Source organism: Tachysurus vachellii, chromosome 1, assembly GCF_030014155.1.
Source record: "Tachysurus vachellii isolate PV-2020 chromosome 1, HZAU_Pvac_v1, whole genome shotgun sequence".
NCBI lineage: Eukaryota > Metazoa > Chordata > Actinopteri > Siluriformes > Bagridae > Tachysurus > Tachysurus vachellii.
Genome location: NC_083460.1, coordinates 25986202 through 26006557, shown reverse-complemented (window position 1 = coordinate 26006557; position 20356 = coordinate 25986202). Strand labels below are relative to the sequence as shown.

General features: G+C 37.6%; 1 protein-coding gene across 3 annotated transcripts; it reads left to right on the top strand.

Moving 5' to 3' along the window:
• The first annotated feature begins 1515 nt into the window (after positions 1–1515).
• On the top strand, positions 1516–19776 carry arhgap45b (Rho GTPase activating protein 45b). Of its 3 annotated transcripts, none has more exons than XM_060879986.1 (23): positions 1516–1727; positions 2987–3383; positions 7124–7267; positions 7435–7519; positions 8426–8498; positions 8600–8660; positions 8788–8922; positions 9006–9067; positions 9384–9494; positions 10177–10257; positions 11660–11827; positions 11942–12079; positions 12502–12719; positions 13339–13460; positions 14015–14113; positions 14228–14329; positions 14689–14852; positions 15182–15370; positions 15485–15622; positions 15965–16203; positions 16955–17192; positions 17300–17402; positions 17500–19776. In XM_060879986.1, the coding sequence occupies exons 1-23, from the start codon at positions 1635–1637 to the stop codon at positions 17775–17777; spliced, it is 3438 nt and encodes a 1145-aa protein (XP_060735969.1). In that variant the 5' UTR covers positions 1516–1634; the 3' UTR covers positions 17778–19776. The 3 variants fall into 3 exon arrangements, with proteins under 3 accessions (XP_060735969.1, XP_060735950.1, XP_060735959.1); XM_060879967.1 differs by lacking the exon at positions 1516–1727 and adding an exon at positions 2209–2474; XM_060879976.1 differs by lacking the exon at positions 1516–1727 and adding an exon at positions 2210–2474 and having other exon boundaries at positions 12502–12692.
• The last annotated feature ends 580 nt before the right edge of the window (positions 19777–20356 follow it).

The window sequence follows — 20356 nt, the reverse complement described above, 5'->3', positions numbered from 1 at the left end:
TGTAATGGTTTCTTTTTCTCAAAATAATAGCAAATGGAGTTTGAATGAATCAAGTGCAGACATGAATAAGAAATCTGCACACACTGTGCCTTTGACAAGATAAACCAACCACAAAGCATTTTATTCCTCACAGCACTTCACTTGCATGAAAGCACTTCAACACTCATTCCCTTACTGCTTTTTGTGTTTTCTGGAGCCATAATACTTGTAGCCAGAACTGCTGTGAAAAGCCTCTTTTATTGAAAATCAATTAACCTCTTTTCAGCAAACAAAATCAAGAATTTCTAACCCAACCTGTGCTTTAAAGACATTCTGAGACAAATAACAGACGAGTACAGCACATGTGGCGGGTTGCCAGGTTGGGATTCTTCCGTTATAGTTTTATTTGAATAAACCTGCTGTGTTGGCAAGAAAAATAATCTCAATGAGGAAGATTTGTAATGTTTATGATGAACTACAGCATTGATGAATTGTCTAATCTGATTTGACAGAAGGTGACGATTAATTTCCTGTAACAGCAGCTCTGCCAATAATTATTCCTGCGAGACAAATCACAGGATTGGATAAGTGCGCTTGCAATTATTCCTTATGATTTCTCTAGAAACAACTCATCATCAGGGACTTTGGTTTGGTGGCTCATCTATATAACATAAGACTAGCAATACACCGTTTTTAAAAAGTGTCGCTGCTTAACAAAGATAAATCAGAATTGACTCCAGCGTTAGTGCTTTGTATCAGTGATCTATCTGACAAGACACTTCATCTTTCTCTGTAACATAACAGTTTTTAACAAGGTGTTTTTTTTTTTGTTGTTTTTTGTCTAAGTATCTTTGAAAGGCAAAAATAGTGGGTGTGTAAAGCTGCTATAACGTGCTTGATAACAGAATAAAACTTTGTGACTATAAACAGATAAAAAACATGACATGTCCCTTGGTGATGAATGTTGAAATGAAATAAACAAAATAAAAATTGTAAATAAATAATTATATATATATATATATATATATATATATATATATATATATATATATATATATATATATACATACATACACACACAAAAAAAAAAAAAAAAAAACTCTGTTATAAGAACATCAGTTTTAGGATGGTGGATGATTATTGTGATGATTATAACAGCATCCTAGTGTTTTATTCCTTTATCTTGAACATAATCTGGGAAATACTCTGTAAAATGTATATACATGTAAATAAATTCAATATTATAGATGCCAACAGATTATAAATTGATTAATATTAGAAAAGGAGAAAAAACTAGTGGATTTTTACTAGTATTTTATTGTTCTTTTTTTTATACATTACTATTTGTAAATAATGGGATCCCTACCCCAGATTCTGTTTATATACAATTTAGGGGCCTCTAAATAGAACAGTATGATTTCAATGGGGGACAGGAATCATATCTGGCAACCGTGGTTAACTTGTCTTTCAAAGAGAAAGAAAAAAAAATCCAGAGCGGATGTGTTTTAGCTGTGATGCAGGAAAGTGAACCTCCGATAAGAGCAGCACACTTGAAGCAGTGCACGAGCGAGCAGCAGCAGCATCATCATTAATAAGGTTAGGAGCTCTGACATGGGGGACTAAGCTGTGACCGAAATTAGTCAAGGTCGAAGAAAATGTTCAACAAAAAGAGAAGAGAACTGATAAAAACTCATTCCGTGTCAAAGAAGAGCCGGACCGGAAACTCGTCGCCTCACGGTTCGTCAACAGTAAGTCGTTTATTTTAGTCTCCTGTCACTCAAGCGCATACTAGCCTACTAAACAGTATGGTATACATCGTGCGTCACCATAGTTACCAGAGGTGGCGTATTCTGGGATGTATATTAACGTTTCCGACGTCTCAGTACCGTGCGGGATCGTCGCTACTCATATTTATCTTTAAAAGCTTGTAAAACAGAAACTTAGTGGTTTGGATTTGGGTTTCTTTTCGTCTTTTAGTAGTTGATCTGTTTTTAGAAGTGAAAAAAAACTTAACGCTAAATGGTGTTATGGCGTCGTTTGGGGAAAGTATTAGCCGCTTAGCTTAGCTTAGCACAATATGAAGATTTTTATTATTTTCAAGTAAACGCATCGACTGTAGACTCGATGGAACACTTTTAAACGATTAATCGTATTTAATAATACATATGTATTATTCTGGTGTTCGTTTTAGAACTCAAATGTGAATTTATATGACTATTATTTTAATTTCTGCTACTAATTTTACAGCCTGAGTAGCTGTCAGTTAGCCGTTAGTGCAAGTACATTAGATGAACTTGACAAGATGGACACACTTTCGTTCTTAAGCTTTTGTTATTCCGTTATCTGAAGTAAAAAAATAAGTAAAGATGTTAAAAAGAGGAACAGGTTCCAAAGCAAGCTACAGTCCGTATTCAACGGTCCAGAGAGTCAAGAAAGTAGACAGCAAAACAAAACTGGATCTGTTGCCCAATAAAGCCAATGTGTGGTTAAAACAAGTAGGTGCTTTTATTCAGTGTTTTTTTTTTTTTTTTTATACTAACATAATGAAATAATCATTTATATGTAACCCATTATTTAAATCCTGGATTTTACACAAAATGGATAGTTTTACCCTTTAAATGCATCATATATTCTGATCGGCTGTTTCTTCACATCATCTTTTTATTCAGTGTGTACTTTGTGTTTTAAATTGTGCTGTTTGTCATTTTTTTAAGATGGTTTGATACAGAATGGTGCTCCTTTTAGACTTTGCTGTTTTTGCCATAGAAACGTAGGACGTGTGTTGTGTGAGATTTAGGGTGCGACAGGAAGTAGGCCACAGTATTACTCAATGGGTACTTGTGAAATAAGGTCTGTTTACCAACAGCTGTCTTCTGCCATTTGCACAAATGTCTAAAGGCTACAGAACCACAACTTCCACAAAAAAGCAGTTTTGAGTATAATATATATTTTTTTACTGTCTCCACACTTTTAGTTGATCAGTTTTTCTTATTTGCTTTCAACCTAGCTGTCCATTCTTCAAGAGCAGCCTCGAAAAGATGGCTCAGATGCTAGTTCTTCCTCTTCGTCTGCATCCTTCTCCACCACCTCAAGTCTTTGCCCATCAGCAGTGGAAGGCTCGGGCACTGCGTCTGCCACACATGGAAAACTGGTGGGTTGTGCGTCACCAGCAGGCACACTGAAGAGGCCTACAACTCTGAGCCGCAATGCCAGCGCCGCGGGCTCCCCGATCCAATCCTGGGTGTTCAGTAAGGGTCAAGGCCGGGCTGCTATTGCCCAGAGCCCTCAGACCGAGGCAGTGGAAATGCCGATAGCTATCGAGGTAGAGGACATTCCCCCACTGCTACGTGCTGTGGCTCGCTTTGCTGAGGCTGTGGAGAAACTCAAAGATGTAGTTCTGGAAGGTAAGACGTATGTAAATGAAGTGGGCGGTAAAACAGGATGTAGATCACATCTTGTAACTGTCCAATTTGACAGTTTTTTTTGTCTTTTTCCACTTATAACACAAAGTCTTTCTGCATAACTGGTTCTTTCTAAGAACACAGAGCTCATTTAGATTTACATTTATATTTATTGGTAACAAATTGAGTAGGACAGAGCAGTCTCTGTTATTCTCTTTTAGGAGGATTTTTCAAGGAGATGGCACAGAGTTTCTTAAGAGAGCTTTAGGACTGAGTCTAATATCTTTGGTTAAAAGTATCAGCTTACTAATAGAAACAGAGCATAACTGTTTCTAAAGAGGGCACAAAGACCATTTTTACAGTAGAGCTCTTTTATTTGTCATTCTCTATGTAATTAGAGTTGGAAAGGATGTGGTTTGCTTATCATAATTGTCCATTAATTTCCTTCCTTTACGTGATACGACTCACATATATAATAATTTTGGCTTGTATGGCTTGTAGCAATGAACAAAATAAGAGAGACATACTTAGCATTTGCAAAGGCAAATAATTCCGCAAATAATTAATTAGGCGAAATATCTGATGTTTACTGTGTGATATTTCTGCTGTTTTAGTGTAGTTGTTTCTGGCCTTATTATGGTACTGAGCATGTTTGTTTTTGATTAGCTGGATCAGAGGTTCTAGTGAAATAGAAGCAAGCTTAGTAAAGATAGATATAACATTTAACTTTTAGTTAATGCTGTTACTGTTTATAGGCCAGTGTGAAAGTCGATCATCATAAGGTTAAGGATCAACTTGTGAATAAAATTGTATAAATCCGCATTACACCATTCAACCTTAACAATAAAACCACCAACCATATTGTGTAGTTTCACTTGTGCCTTAAAAGCAGCTCAGACCCATCAAGGCACGGACAAAACACAGCTGAAGGTGTGACACAAGAGCAGTTAACCATAACCGTAACCCTTTTAAGTCCTGTAAGGTGCAAGTTGACCTCCTCAGTTCCTCCCTGTTTGTCTATCACATCCCACATATGTTCAGTCAACTTAAGATAAACACAATGTGGATCACAATTTGCTGTAGTATAGGAACATAGTGAAAAATAGTGGCTTCAGTAACTTTACATTACACAACCCCATCATTGATAAGTTTTAATAAAAATTAGAAACCCAATCAGTTTCTTAAGCTGCATTAAAAGTTAGTCCTAGCTGAATATTTTACATAACCCCAGCTTTACCAGCAGGGTTCAAGTAACCTAGCTAACCTTTAGCATGTAAGCTCACTGCATTGCTTAGATTGTGATGGTTTACATTTTCATACATAGAGATTAATAATCATTTATTGCCTTCCCTGTGTGTGTGTGTGTGTGGGGGGGGTTATTGTGTCAGTTTATCGTGATGTCACACTCTAGTCTGTCAGCTTCTTAGCTGTCACCTCTACATCATTTGGTCACACGTTTACCATATTTAGGTTGAAACAAAATGGTGGCTTTTGGACAAAATGGTGGATTACCATCAGTCCACATGACAGCTTTGTAACAGTTCTTACTTATAACAAAAGTCCCAGAGTTTCCATAAGGCAACTCCTCACATGATTGACTGAAGAGGGAAAATGGTGTGGAGGGCTTCAGTCTGAAGGCACCTTGAGCTTCCGTTCGTTACTCTGAGCACAATTTCTGTGGCAAACCACATTCAAACAGGAAGCTGTACTCTCTGTCAGAATCACTCTCAGTCTACATATTCACACCTGCGTATTCATCAGGAAGGCTTACAAGGTTCATGTAAACGAAACTTTAACACTGCTTCATTCCAACGTTGTTGTTGCTTTTCTGTTTTTTTTTTTTGTGGAAAATGTGAATTAATATAAATGTATTAAAAAAAATATATATATATAATTTTACAAGCATTTACATTAAAAAAAATTAATCAAAGAATTAGCTTTTTGAAGGTTATGTTGCTTTCCTTCATTCCTTTCTGACTAACTTTCTGTTTTTGCCTCAGTGGCTGTGTTGTTTTGACAGATCAGGGGGAAGTATGCGCTGCTGCTTTGTGTAGAGAGGAGGAAGTGGCTTTCCGAGGTGTTGCAGCACACTTAAAAGTGGTTTAGATCTTGTGTAAAGTGCCTCACGATGTCACTTGAGTGTCCCATGTGCTTCCACTTAATCGACAGTTGTTGGCTATACAGTACGTGCTGTATGAGAAGGACGTACTCATAGAATGTCCAAATAAAATTAGCCATGCGTCAGTGCCATTTATTTTAGACCAAGTTAGAACACAGATATGTATTTGTTATTATGTCAGTAGAAAATAGGTAGTCAGCTTCTTTAAAATTTTCCATGTTCTTGCTTTTATTCTTGTTACTCTTTATTACTGGTATTGTAAAAGCACAAGATGTTTTTTCAGGTTTCTTTTATAATGACGAACACGCTGTAGTTTATCCTCTTGATAGTATCATAAAAGTGCAGTTTATCGTCTGGTTTGCTTTAGTGACATCATTAATTGTGAAATAAGTCCAGATCAGTATCATGTGGCACCGGATATTTGTATTAGAGCATTTCTATCACATCAATACCTGACAGCAGTATTAGTATCCCTTGTACCATGCACTGCCTGTATGCTTGAATGTTTGAGTCACGGTGTGATTACTTTGTCACTACTGCAATGTTGCCTAGTTGGTGTCACATTACTTTACTACTTTATTACTTCAGATTACTTCATTTTACACATACTTTATTTTCCCTCTCTTACATCAATTCTGCAAACAGACTTTGAATGCTTTTCCTACACACATCACACATGTATTTTTTCAAGTCTGCCTTTTTGTTTCACTGTTGGATTTATAGGAGTCACTTCACAACCTCATATTCTTGGAATTTATCGCCTTTTTTTTTCAGTCCCTGGAATTTTTATCATTGAGAGAAATTGTCAAGTCAAGTCAAGTTAGCACTTATATAGTCAAGAGCAGAAGTTTAAAAAAAACTTAATATAAAGTATTTTGTGGGTTGAATTGATCAAATCTTCATTTATTCTTAAATTATAACAAAAGAGATCATGGTATAGATATTATTCCAGCTTTCATTCATCTTCACTAGCCACTTTATTCTGGTTAGGGTTACAGAGGACCCAGAGTTTATCTGTGCACAGTATTCCCATGTATGGGCAATACATGGGAATACACTATTGGGAATACACTCTGGTTGGGACACCACAGATCCAGGTCACACTCATTCACATATATTTACATAGTGTCCACAATCCACATCCATGTTTTTTGGGAGGACCCCAAAGAAAACGTGAAACTCCTCAAAGACATTATCCTAAGCGCAGGATCAATGCTGGGATCTTGGAGCTGTGTGACTGCAGCACAACCTACTGCACCACAATGCTACACTATTAAGAGATTAATATAAAAATAAGATAATAAAAAATATAATAAAAAATCTGCTTTCAAAATCTGATCTTAATATTCTCTAATATATCCTGTGGCCACTACCTGCCAACAAACAACCTCTTCATATCCTGCTTTTGCTCTATTCATTCTTAATATTCAGAGGAAAAAAACTAAACTTTTGCAGAAGTATCCACCCACTGAAATGTAACATAAACAGTGTACAATACTGATCTCAGTGAGTAATCCTGGATTTTATGGAAGGTGTAGCTGTAAAGCTCTGCAGTCACTGTGTTTATCTGTCTCATATAAACAGCTGCTCTCACTTAGTAACATGTGGGTTTGTTTTTTTCCAGACAAACGGGAAAACCGCCGTCCATTGGCCCACGAGTGTCTGGGAGAGGTGCTGCGGATTCTGCGTCAAATCATCAACATGTACCCGCTCCTCAACACAGTGGAGACTCTCACCGCTGCCGGCAAACTCATCTCCCAGGTCAAAGGTCAGATGGAATTTTAGTCATTAGATTTCAGAGCCAGCTGGTGAAATATGATTAATGTTACTGAAATAATTTCAGCAGTTACAAATGCACAGAGTATTATTATTGGAAGATTTTTTTTTTATTTTTTTAATCTCTGTAATGTCTCTGAGATATTGGTTTATCCTCAGGCTTTCATTATGAAGTCTGCAATGAAACAGACAAAAAGGACTTTGAGAAAGCTATCGAGACCATTGCAGTAGCTTTCAGCAACAAGTAAGTCATCTGTTTGTCAAGACTTTCACATTTAATCTAATACTTAAATTACCAAATTACTCAATTTGGAAGGATGTTTTAGAGTAAGATTAGCTGTGTAAGGATTCCACCTGTGGTGTGAAAATGGCTATAAATGCATTTTCATTGTATAAACACATCATAACTTGCTTGCACCTTTTAGCAGTATGAGTAAAAGTGTGTATATGTCGAAAAAAGGATGATTCCACTGGTACAGGTTGTAGCTCTAGTGCCATAACAGGAAGTGGAGTCGTGGCTTTCTTCTGTTTCTCAGCAATTGGCCCACAAACAAAAAACAAAACAGACGTTTGATTTTTATCACTGCATCAGTTGCTGTTTGTAAATCACTTCCTCATCACTTATTTTCAATTATGATATCCATTATTATAACACAATGCTATTTTAACTGTAACATAGACAGATCTGTATTCAATGACTCAGAAATGTTTGCTAAGCATAACTGCATTCAAGAAAATTGCTGACGTTCATGTCAAGGCAGGAGTAAAGACTTGAAATTCTTTATCCATAAATTTCCATTATTATTATTATTATTATTATTATTATTATTATTATTATTATTATTATTATTATTACAGGCTAATAATAATAATAATAATAATAATAATAATAATAGCCAGTGCTGTACAGTGTGATAAAATGAAATCAGCCAAATAAGAAATATTTTCATTGAACTTTACAACCTTTTCACTTACATTGTTACACTTTTAGTCATATTTGTCATTTTGGCCTACAAATAAAATTACAAGATTACTCATAATGCCATGAAACCCTTTTGTTTTGGATCAGAAAATTGGTGGTGTATGGAGCACACAGAGCAGTGTATATGTTTATCTTCTCCCCTCACTATATTTGTTTCCTCTTATTCAGTGTTTCAGAGTTGTTAATGGGAGAGGTTGACAGCAGCACTCTTCTATCAGTTCTACCCACAGAGAAGAGCAAGGTAGGTGTGTGTGTGTGTGTGTGTGTGTGTACGTGTGCATAGGACAAAAATGTAACTGAACTTTCTGGAAAGTATGGTTGTAATTCTCTTTGTGTTGTCAGTCTATGGAGAACCTGTACAGAATCTCTGGTATGGAGACTTCACACGACTCTTCTGAATTGGGTATTATTTTAACTTCAGTTCCCTTTCAATATAAGCATGACTATATGTGATTGTTTAGACTGAAACTGTGTGTGTGTGTGTGTGTGTGTGTGTGTGTGTGTGTGTGTGTGTGTGTGCGTGTGAACAGCAATGAGAGCTGAGGAGGTCGACATCCTTCTGCAGCGCAGTGAAGGTGGAGTTGACTCTGCGTTAACGTATGCTAAGTCCATCTCCAAGTACATGAAGGACCTCATTGGCTACGTGGAGAAACGCATTTCTTTTGGTAAGATGTGAATGTTTCCTCAGTTTCAGTTTAATATCATGTGGCATATAATTACTTTACATATTATATGTTTTGTATTGCAGAGGTGGAATTTTCCAAAGGCCTCCAAAGGGTTTATCAGACATGCAAGCAAACAATCACACAGGTAAGCTATAGTTTTTATTTAAAGATTAAAGCACAGGCTTTTGTGGGAAAATAATCAGCAACAAGGTGAGGCAATGCAGCCTAAGAAAAATTGGAGTGTTAGTAGCTCAAGGTTTTTGTTTCCCCATAATAACATATGTCACAATGTTTTATTCTTCATATTTCCTTTCTTTTTCTTTTCTTTTTCTCAGTTTTATAGAAAATGAGTTAACACCACCTGACCAGTCGGAATCATGAATTCAGCATCATTGTAGTATAAAATAAACTGACTAAAACTGGTATTTGACTCTTTATTACTCTTTTTTTTCATCTACTAGCCACACATGCCTTTCTTCTCCATATATTCTCTGGCACTGGAGCAGGATCTGGAGCAGAGTTCAGCAATACAGCAAGCTGCAAACACTCTGTACAGCCAGACCTTCATACAGGTACACAGCTGAGACATTTCGTCGCTGTCGGGCGGAAACCTCCTATGTCCAAATTTTGTCAATTTCATATTTTTTCACATATCGATGCTATTGGTCAGTCCCCACGTGGGTCTGTTATCTTTACAGGTTATTAACCAATCTAAAGTCTTGAAAATAGCTTGAGCGCAAATAAAAAGGCTCAACGTGACCACAGACTTTGTTGAACACTGCTGGCAGCAGCGACGTCTGTGTCCGTACCATTCTTATCAATGACAGCATAATCTAATAATCTCCCGGCTCCGAAGTCATAAAGCTTGTATCTCCGATAAAATGTGACTTTGGGAAAATGTTGTGTTAATGTTGGTACACAACAGTATGATAGCAATATAAGGTATAATAACAACTTTAACGATACAGTGTTTAATAACTCAAAAAATACGGCGTTTTTTTAATTTCCTGAAAAATAATGGTTTTGGAGATACGAGGATTCCGCCCAACAGCGATGATTTGCTTGTGATTTTTATTTTAAAAATGCTAAATTTAATATTTGTGCTATTCTAGGCATGTGATTAACAAAAACACTCCCATTATTAAAGCTTATTAATATATATATATGCGCGCGTGTGTGTGTGCGGGAGAGATGAATATTGAGCATACTGTAAGGATGACATTTATGCTTGTTTGTATACTGCTCTGTTTACAGCCTCTGATGCAGAGAAAGCAGGAGCATGAGAAGAAAAGAAAAGAGCTGAAGGAACAGTGGCTCAAAGCCAAGAGAAAACTGGTGAGAACTGGTGGTATTATCATCTTATTACCATCCAACCACTGCAAGTTCCCCAGATGATCTGATTATCTAATGCTGATGCTGTTCTACTATTTGGCAAGAAATTGAATATGACTGACTGGTGTTCACCCAACTATGAATGCTGTTCACCCAACTATGACTCCGATATATATGCATCTATCGAGGTGTCACCATTTACTTTCTTTTTTTTAAATAATTGACAATTCTTTACAAGTATTATTAAAAGTGTTCTAAGGAAGGTAAAAACAGTGAACTGGTGGCAAGTTCTTGGGCACCAAAGGCTCATTGATGCATGTGGGGAGTGATGGTTAGCCTGTCTGGCGTGATCCCACAAAAGAACTACTGTAGCTCAAATTGCTGAAAAAGTCAGTGATGGAAAGGAGTCAAAACACATTGCAGATTGCTACATTTGGGGCTTTTGTAGCTGCCGACTTGTGAGAGCATCCGTACCACCAGAAGTCCCTACAATTGGCATGTGAGCATCAAAACTGGAGCACATGGAGCAAAGGAAGAAGCTGGTCTGGTCTGAGGAATCACATTTTTGATTGATTTTGCTCAAAAGAAGAATATGAGATCACAAATACCTTAATTTACTGATATTTATATTTAACTGTGTTTATACATCTTAGAACGTGGCACATTTTGTTTGACCCTGCCATGTCTCGCAATCTAGCCTGCAGTTCACCTCCAGAACAGGAGACTGAAGGGAGAAACCACCAAAACAAGTGACAACAAAACGAAGCTGCAGTATAAGCAAGAATGCTTGAGCAAGAAGCTGTTTTGTGATGTCACCAGCTGCTTGACACGTTTTTGCAAGCGTTTTTGCAAAAAATTACTTTGACTCTCTGTTCCAATACTTTAGCTCACCAAAAAAGTTGGATGGTGTGCCAACATGCCAACAGAGACATCATGTACTAAATTGTTTAAAATGTCTCGGTGTAAATATCAGGAAATTAATGCTGACATTCTGATCATAACATACTCATCTTTTGATCTCAAACAAAGAATGTCTTGCATAAATAGCAAAAACAAAAGAATTGTCCCTGTTGTTGCAATGCTTTCAGAGAGGAATGTATATTTGTTATATTATTCAGTGGAACAAAATCATTTACTTTGTATTTTAGTGTCAGTTCTCAGTCTCAGTTATGTGCAGTTATCTCCAATATGTTCCAACACATCCTCTCAGGTATGATACAGCTTTACTAAAGGAGGATTGGGGCATTTCTGATTTGCATATCAGAATCTAGATTACATAGTAAGAGTAAACCTGTAGGTGCTGTTTTCTGTTGTATGTCTATACTTTGACAAGCTGTGTCCCACTAAGACACAACTTTATGAGCTTTGATTTGATTGTGCTTTAAATGTGATCACATTTTTGCAGTTGGAGTCTGAGGCTAATTTGCGGCGGGCTAAGCAGGTCTATGTCACCCGCTATGAGGAATATGAGAAGGCCAAGATGGCAGCTAGCAGAGCAGAGGAGGAGGGCAGCAGCTCCACGGCCAAAGCAGTGGATAAGAAAAAGCGTCTAGAGGAAGAGGCTCGCAATAAGGTTTGCTTTATGTACAATGCACATAAGGCTGTAGTGTCACTATATGAAACAGTAACGCTAATGCAGTAGTTAATATGATGAAAAACATCAGCCTGTCTGTCTCCCACATTTCAGGCAGAGGAAGCGGAGGCCACGTACCGTGTGTGTGTTGCAGATGCCACACAGCAGCAGCAGGAGCTGGAGCACACAAAGGTTACAGTGCTGAGACAGATCCAGGAGGTCATCAAGCAAAGTGACCAGACCCTCCGCTCTGTGAGTGTCCACCTGTAGGATTTGTCTAATAATTATGATATAAAAAAGATTTGCAAAAGATGCCAAACATAAGCCAAATAATAACCTGTATACAAGCCTGCTAACAGGGTTAATATAACTTTAGCCTAAATGTCACCTGTTAGTTGCAAGCTGAGATTAACAAACATGAAAGGTTTTACTCTGTAAAATGTTAGCAAGACAGGTCAACATACCTCATGTCCTGGTCACTATATAGTACACTACTTTTGTTGTTTTATAATAATTACTGAATTATGTAGTATCTTATCTAGTGTATTAACTGTATATTATCTAAGGTATACTTGAAAGCAGTGAGTCTACAATAATGGTTCAATAAAGCATGAAATAATTATTTTTCAGTTTTATTTGTAAAGTGCTTTAATTAATTTCTCCTTTGTCTCCAGGCCACTATTTCCTACTACCAGATCATGCATATGCAGACAGTGGGGCTGCCTGTGCACTACCAGACACTGTGTGAGAGCAGTAAGCTGTACGATCCAGGACAGCAGTACGCCACACATGTCAAAGAGCTGCAGATGAGTGAGGAGCCTGAGGTCCATTACACCTTCGAGCCCTACTGTGCCTCCAGCAGCCAGTGCGTGTCACACACAGGGTTCAAGCAGTAAAGTCAAACCTGCTTTCTGTTAAAGATTCAAGCGTACTTCAGCTTTACATTTAAGCCCCATGATGTCATCACGTTAGCTGCAGAACTAAAACCCAAAGCTAAAAGTTAAAAGCTAGCAAGCAATTAAAATTTTAGCAAAATACATAGTACTTTAACAGTTTAATTTGCTTTTACGTGGATATCATAAAATATTTGTAGCTATACAAATGAATATATTTATGGTCAGAAAGGTTTTAAAGAGGATGAAAGTGTAGAGATGTTCTAAGCCTATTTTATGTAAAGATTCTTAGTCTTTGAAACCATATTTAATATGTATTGTATATTGTGTATTGTATACTTTTTCCACATACATTATTTTTAATAGTTTAAAATGACCTGTATGGGAGACATATTTAGTGTTTAAGGTGTTAGACTACTGATCGGAAGGTTATGAGTTCGAATCCCACGTCCACCAAACTGACACTGCTGGGCCCCTGAGCAAGGCCCTTAACCCTCAATTGCTCATTTGCTCATAACAGAAGATTACATGTAAAATTAAAAACTACAAAAATAGTTTGAAAGCATACTAGCATGTGAACTGGTGCGATAGACTGTATATGTTTGGTTTTGACTATAGTCAGGCAGCCAGAGTGCGCAGTGACAGCTCCAATACTGATGCAGCGAGCAGCTCTGAGGGGACAGTCACAGCTGGAGACACAGACGATCCTGCAACTGCTCAGAAAGAGGAGCAGAGGAAAGGTATGTGCAGTTTAAGGCAACATTGAGATTACTTTTCCTGGATTATTCATTTATCTGTGCATTACAATTGCTTACTAATCATTAAATGTAGTGTGTACAGTATGTAACTGATTATATCTGTGGAGAGAAAATGTGCCTTGAATACTTCATTCATTAGTGTAACAACAAAATAACTTTTCTCCTCTACCAGTTATTTTAAAATTGCCTTTGTTTCTATAATGGACTCATGCAGTAGACCTCAGCACAAAGTGTGATAATAAAAGAGCTTAATGTATACTTTTGTGGTAACACCTTCTTCACAAAATGTTAGCTCTTCAGGCAAATAGGCTAATAGTTAATGTGGCCTTTTTTCAGCTGGTGTGAGTTTTGAAACCATTTATACAGTGTTTTTTATATATAAATTTATATGTATATATTTATGTCTACAGTGTCATGATATACTTCTTGAACACATTTGATGAACTAAAACTAAATAAAGACAATGATTGAAAAAACGTTTCACTGATATCTGATAGCACATGAGGCATAATCTGTTATGCTTGTCACTCCCTCAGCACGTGGTCACATGACTCACAAATCTTGGGGCTCCACCGTGAGTGACACAGACATTGTAGTCGGAGGAAATGACCTAGGGTCCCCCACCAACAGTGCAGGTAAACACAGATTTCAGGTTTTGACACTTTTTACTTAAAAAACAGGTAACAAAAGACACAGATGCAGCATTCAGAGTTATAAGACTGTGCTCACACACTGTGATCTCACTGTAGGTGACATCAGTAAAATCGCCCGAACGTCGTCCACAGGAACCATGTCATCAAACGAGGACCCCGAGGAAAAAGATGGGGGCATGGCCAACTTTGAATCTTCCAGTAAGACTGAATATCATGGCACTTGTAATAATTTTCTTTCTAGTATTACACATGTATGATGTATAGAGAGACTCCTGGATTGATTGCTATTGTGTGTATCACAAAAGATTGTAATCCTGTAGGGTGAATTTGGTGCTGCAGAATTTTCCTCTCATGCATCAGTGATCTCAACCACACAATATCTTGTGTATATATAATATTAATAGTACGTTGTATTTGAGATTAATCATTCAGTATACTGAATCAGTATATGAATATACAGTATATAAGTGATGTATTTTTGTCTAAAGTATTATCATAGTTATAGTGTAACCCAAAATGTATTAAGCTCTGACCATCTTTGTCACGTTTTCTTCCAGATATAAATGGCATCGAGCCTGATATTGTGGTGCCGACTGGGCCGTTTAGAAGTGTGGGCCTATCCAAAGCTGCACAAACCCACCGCCTGCGCAAACTGCGCTCTCCAGCAAAATGCCGGCAGTGTGACAGCTATGTGTACTTCCAGGGGGCAGAATGTGAGGAGGTAAGAATAGGGTGTTTAGCTGGGCAGATCTTCCTAGGCAATCTATTATTTTCACTTCTACAGCTTCCATCAAACCTGGGCCAGGTATTCGTGCTTGTACCAGGCTGATTATCTGGATCCAGTGTGTTAACTGTAATATAAATGTTTTTAAAATATTCTGCTAAAAATCTGATTTTGGCAATAATTTAAATAACATGTTTAAATATATTCGTAATAAGAAAGCTCAATGTCTACATGACGTTAATGTAAATTTCAAACATCAACAGCATTGTAGAGTTGATTATGCACACAAGTAATTAGTGTTTTGCATGTGCTTTGACATTTTGCAGTGTTTCCTGGCTTGCCATAAACGCTGTTTGGAGACTCTGGCCATCCAGTGTGGACATAAGAAACTGCAGGGCCGCCTCCAGCTCTTCGGACAGGATTTCTGCCAGGTGTCCAGCAGCAGCTCTGATGGAATTCCTTTTATCATCAAAAAGTGCACATGTGAGATTGAAAGGAGAGCACTTAGGATGAAGGTGAGACCCAAACCAGTGATGGGGCTTTTGTAACTGTTTAATTAATTGTACAGTTTACAAGAAGTTCCTGCTAAAATCTTCCCTTCTTCCTCCCTCATTTTTCCCCCAATACAGGGTATCTACCGGGTGAACGGGGTGAAAACCAGGGTGGAGAAATTGTGCCAGGCTTTTGAAAATGGCAAGGAGCTTGTGGAGCTGTCTCAATCCTCTCCACATGACATCAGCAACGTGCTTAAGCTCTATCTGAGACAGGTTGATTTGTTATTTTTATCACACTAATTTTACACTCATCTAAGCTTGCAAGTTTACTTTCGTAATTATGGACCCGAAGATTTCTGTCATTATCAGGTTGATTGCTTTAAAAATTAATTTTAAAATTTAATTCCTCCTACAAAATGCTGTCACATACAGAACAAATAACTACAAGGCCAAGGAGTAACTTGTGTCTTATTTTAGCCCAAGACCTATATATTAATATAATTCTCAAATATTAAATATGGATTTTCTCTCTGCTTTATTATCATTATTACATGTAATATAATTATATACTTAAACACTGAAATATAGCAATTCATATTTTGTACTTCTGTCCAGCTTCCAGAGCCTATCATGCCTTTCCGCCTGTATAACAGTCTAATGGGCCTTGCAAAGGAAAGCCTGGCCTTGGTGGGACCTGAGGGGCCCGAGGCTGGGAAAGGACCTGATCTGGTTGATCTGGGTCCAGAGACAGACCCCAAACTTCTGAACCTTGTGGACAGACTAAAGGAACTCCTCACTGAGCTGCCCAAAGTGAACATGACCACACTGCGCTACATTGTGCGCCATCTCCGCAGGTAATATAGAGTAAATGGTCAAAAAGTCTTATCCTCTGTGCCACAATCATGCCACAAGCAAAATCTGGGCTTGTTCTTATGATGTTTAAGTATACTGTTTATTTATGATATTTGAAACACTTCAGGGGGGCACGGTGGCTTAGTGGTTAGCACATTCGCCTCACACCTCCAGGGTTGGGGGTTCGATTCCCGCCTCCTCCTTGTGTGTGTGGAGTTTGCATGTTCTCCCCGTGCCTCGGGGGTTTCCTCCGGGTACTCCGGTTTCCTCCCCCGGTCCAAAGACATGCATGGTAGGTTGATTGGCATCTCTGGAAAATTGTCCGTAGTGTGTGATTGCGTGAGTGAATGAGTGTGTGTGTGTGTGCCCTGTGATGGGTTGGCACTCCATCCAGGGTGTATCCTGCCTTGATGCCCGATGACGCCTGAGATAGGCACAGGCTCCCCGTGACCCGAGGTAGTTCGGATAAGCGGTAGAAAATGAGTGAGAGTGAGTGAGTGAAACACTTCAAAATGTGTTGCAGGGTCAAAGTGTATAAACGTCTTACTTTTCAAAAACTATATGCTTTATAAAGAGTTATTATCTGTAGAGATGAGACTGAAAGTCTGAAGCAAGAAGTTACATCTTTGTGTAAATTTAAACCTATCCTCATTGTCATACTGTACTTAAGTGAAAATCTGCTGTAACCTCTAAATGTAACATATAAAGCTCAAAGATTTTTTTTTTAAATAGTTCATATTTTTCACTTCATAGGATTGCTGAGCTGGAAGAGGACAATAAGATGAGCCCCAGTAATCTGGGCATTGTGTTTGGGCCATCATTGATGCGGCCCCGGCCCTCAGGGGCCACAGTGTCCCTGTCTTCTCTGGTGGATTACCCTTATCAGGCCCGCATTGTGGAGACACTCATTGTATTTTACTCCACTATCTTCCCTTCTCAGTCAAATCGTACAGGAGCTGTCTGTACGGTTCACTCGCCATCACTGCAGCAGGTGTGTGAAAGAAGCACCACTGATATTTATCTCTAAAATAAGACCCATACAAAAGCAACACTGACATCTACTGAAAGTGCACTTGAATTTGTGATGTTCCTTTGCAGGAGAGCAGTATTGATGGGGAGGACTCGGGTACAAATGACGACGAAACAGATCAAACTGAAGAACATGAAGGAACCGAGGCAGACAAGATAAATGTGGGACGAGGTGAGGCATTTAGGATGAATTTCTGAATTTCACATCGTAACAAATCCTTATTGTTCATCTCCTGAGGTGTTTTTCTCCTTATGCTGTTTTCCATTAGAGGGCTCCACAGGCACACTGGGATCCATGGAGCATAGTCTGGATTCTGACTCAGAGCTGGAGGAGGAAGGAGGTGAGACTGAAGAACAGACACTCTCCACTATCAATAATGAGAATCCTGAAGTAACCCCTCCCACAGCAGAGGTCCAGAATCACTTGGGTTCAGACAGCGAACCTCCTGCATTGCCTGAGAGTGAGCCTCCTGAACTTGAGAGTCCAGACGTACTACCAACGAGCTCGTTTGCACAGCTCAGCATCAACCAGTCTGACAATAATTAGCCACAGAGATGTGTGGCACAACTCCTGAACTTTAAGCATGTTTCCACCACAGAAACTAGTTCCTGAGCCTTAGTTTCAGAAATCTGATTCAGAGTCAGTACTTTTCTGCAAACCAGGAACTTTACAAGATATCTGATATAATTACAGCTTAATATTATTTTTACAGTTTAGCTAACAAGCTTGTTTTATATCAGATGTAATGCAGGATGACAGGCACATTTCCATGATGCTTTGTTTTAACATGTGTGGTGAGTCAAACATATCGTGGCTTGCTTATAGTTACAATACAGGCTTGAAATTAAAATTGCACTTCGTCCCTGCTTTACTGCTGCTGGTACACTGGCACTGAGGCGACATGACAAAGCAGCTTGAGGTAATTCATTTACAATGAGAGTTGATTTAGCATGACGGGAAGTGAAGCAACCACAACGCAAAGTGAGAAATTGATCAACATGAAAAAGTTAGTAGAAGAATAAATGGATATTAAAATTCAGAAGCAAATCCGAAGCAAAAATAACGTGGCTACAGTACTAATGTGTGTGTGCCTATTAAGGAATAGTGGCACACACTCAATCTACACCATTATCCTGTGTGCGTACAGCCCTGTATTTGATGCACCAACATAGAACAGTGAGAGTGATTTCAACAAAGCAGACAGAAAAATGCCAAGAAAAATCCACCCTGATGAAACATATATGAAATGTTTTTATATTGAAATATTTATATGATCAGTGATTCTGGTGCTCATCTGTCGGTTGGGGCTCTGATCAGCTAGATGACACTGAGTGACTGCAGAGATGCAACTCAGCTAGTTAGTGATCTACAAGATGATAAGAACAATGGTGTTGACTGAGGGAATAGCATGAAAGATCTGTATGAAAGAAACTGATCTGTATGAGCGTATTAGTGAGCAGATGAAGGAGATGGACAGACTAACACCAAGCTGCATCAGTCTGTTTAGATAGCCCCATTATCAGCAGCTAGTTGCACAGCAGTTTTGCTAATCTAGGAAAAAGTGATTATATTGATAATAAATAATTATATGCAAGTGATCCAGGGTGGATTTTTTTACTATCGGAAAAACAAACATTTAAGTATAATCTGATACTAGTACACAATGATTAACTGTGTGCATGTAGTTTATACTCAACCATTTCCCTTCCTTATTTTTAGTTTTAGTTTTAGGGTAATACATAATTTATTTATTTTTATTTTTGTAAAATTGAAGATCTTTTTTATGATTTGTTCGACTGTTATTTCATAGATTTGTATGTAGTTTGTGCTGCCAGACCGTGTTATCAAACAGGTGTTATCAGGGAAACTATGGCAACTAGCAAGCTACATGACGCTAAAGTCTTGCTGCCAGTGTGAATGCAGTATAAATTCCACCCTCCTTGTTCACTGTTTTGCTGTAGTTTAGCTGAAGACCTTCACCATAGCATAACATCCGCTGGTGTTGATAACAGATACTTTTCATGAGCAGTCCACTATCCTCTTTACTTCCTCAGACACTGGATCAAAACCTGTCAAAGCTGGGCTATATTATTTGTGTTCATTTTTCTTTTTTTTTTTCTTCTCAGAAATAGTGTGGTGTTCAGATACTAAACACCACATGAACATGATGTCATGCTTTCCATGTACATTTCCTTGTTTGCCTGTTTGTCAGTGTACTGTGTGTTGTCCTGGTTTATCACACATCCATCTAGATTTATAATGATATTAAAATGAGAGTAATGTTGTAAGTAAAACACATTATTCATTATTGTTCTTTACAAACAAGTGAAACCTCTTGCAGAGCAACAGAAACTGTCATTTCTGATATTGTATTAAGAGCATGTGCAGTGTATGTGGCATCATCATTATTACTTATTTACACCATCATTGTTTAATCCATAACATTTTCGCTTGACTAAAATATAAATTTGTTCTTTTACATTTGTCATGTAAGTTCTTACATTGTGACGTTGGGATGGAAAAAAATAAATAACTCATGATTTCACTAAGCATGTCCTGCTGTCGTATAACACACAGTAGTGTTCATTTCTTCACCTATTTTTAATTTAGTCTTAGTCTTGTGCCAAATGTCCTTGTTAGTTTTAGTCATATTTAGTCATTCACATATGTTTTTTTGTTAGTCAAGTTTTAGTCGACTAAAAGTCCCGTCATTTTAGTCTAGTTTTAGTCAAAAAATTGTAGCTTGACCACATCTGGAATCTATTGTAAGAATAAATACAACGAGGCCTCATTAAATGCAATAATATCAGGAACACAAGTGTTATAGTGGAAATAAATAACTTAATGAAAAGCCTAAGATCAAAACTGTAGGTGTGTGTGTATATATATATATATATATATATATATATATATTATATATATATATATATATATATATATATATATATATATATATATATATATATATATATATATTACCGACTTAATGCAAGTTATACATGGTATTGCACACACCATTATTGATGATATTTGGAGCAATATTACATGTAATTGTTAAACTTGATTCCCTTACATATACATTTGAAGCCTAATTATTAATTTTGATTATAATGTGACTGTGACAG

Excerpts from the sequence above, each read along its gene's own strand:
- arhgap45b (XM_060879967.1), top strand. The coding sequence starts at position 2,346 with ATGTTAAAAAGAGGAACAGGTTCCAAAGCAAGCTACAGTCCGTATTCA. Across the intron at positions 12,080-12,501 it reads GTGACCAGACCCTCCGCTCT|GCCACTATTTCCTACTACCA; the intron begins GTGAGTGTCCAC and ends CTTTGTCTCCAG. Across the intron at positions 14,853-15,181 it reads AGGGGGCAGAATGTGAGGAG|TGTTTCCTGGCTTGCCATAA; the intron begins GTAAGAATAGGG and ends GACATTTTGCAG.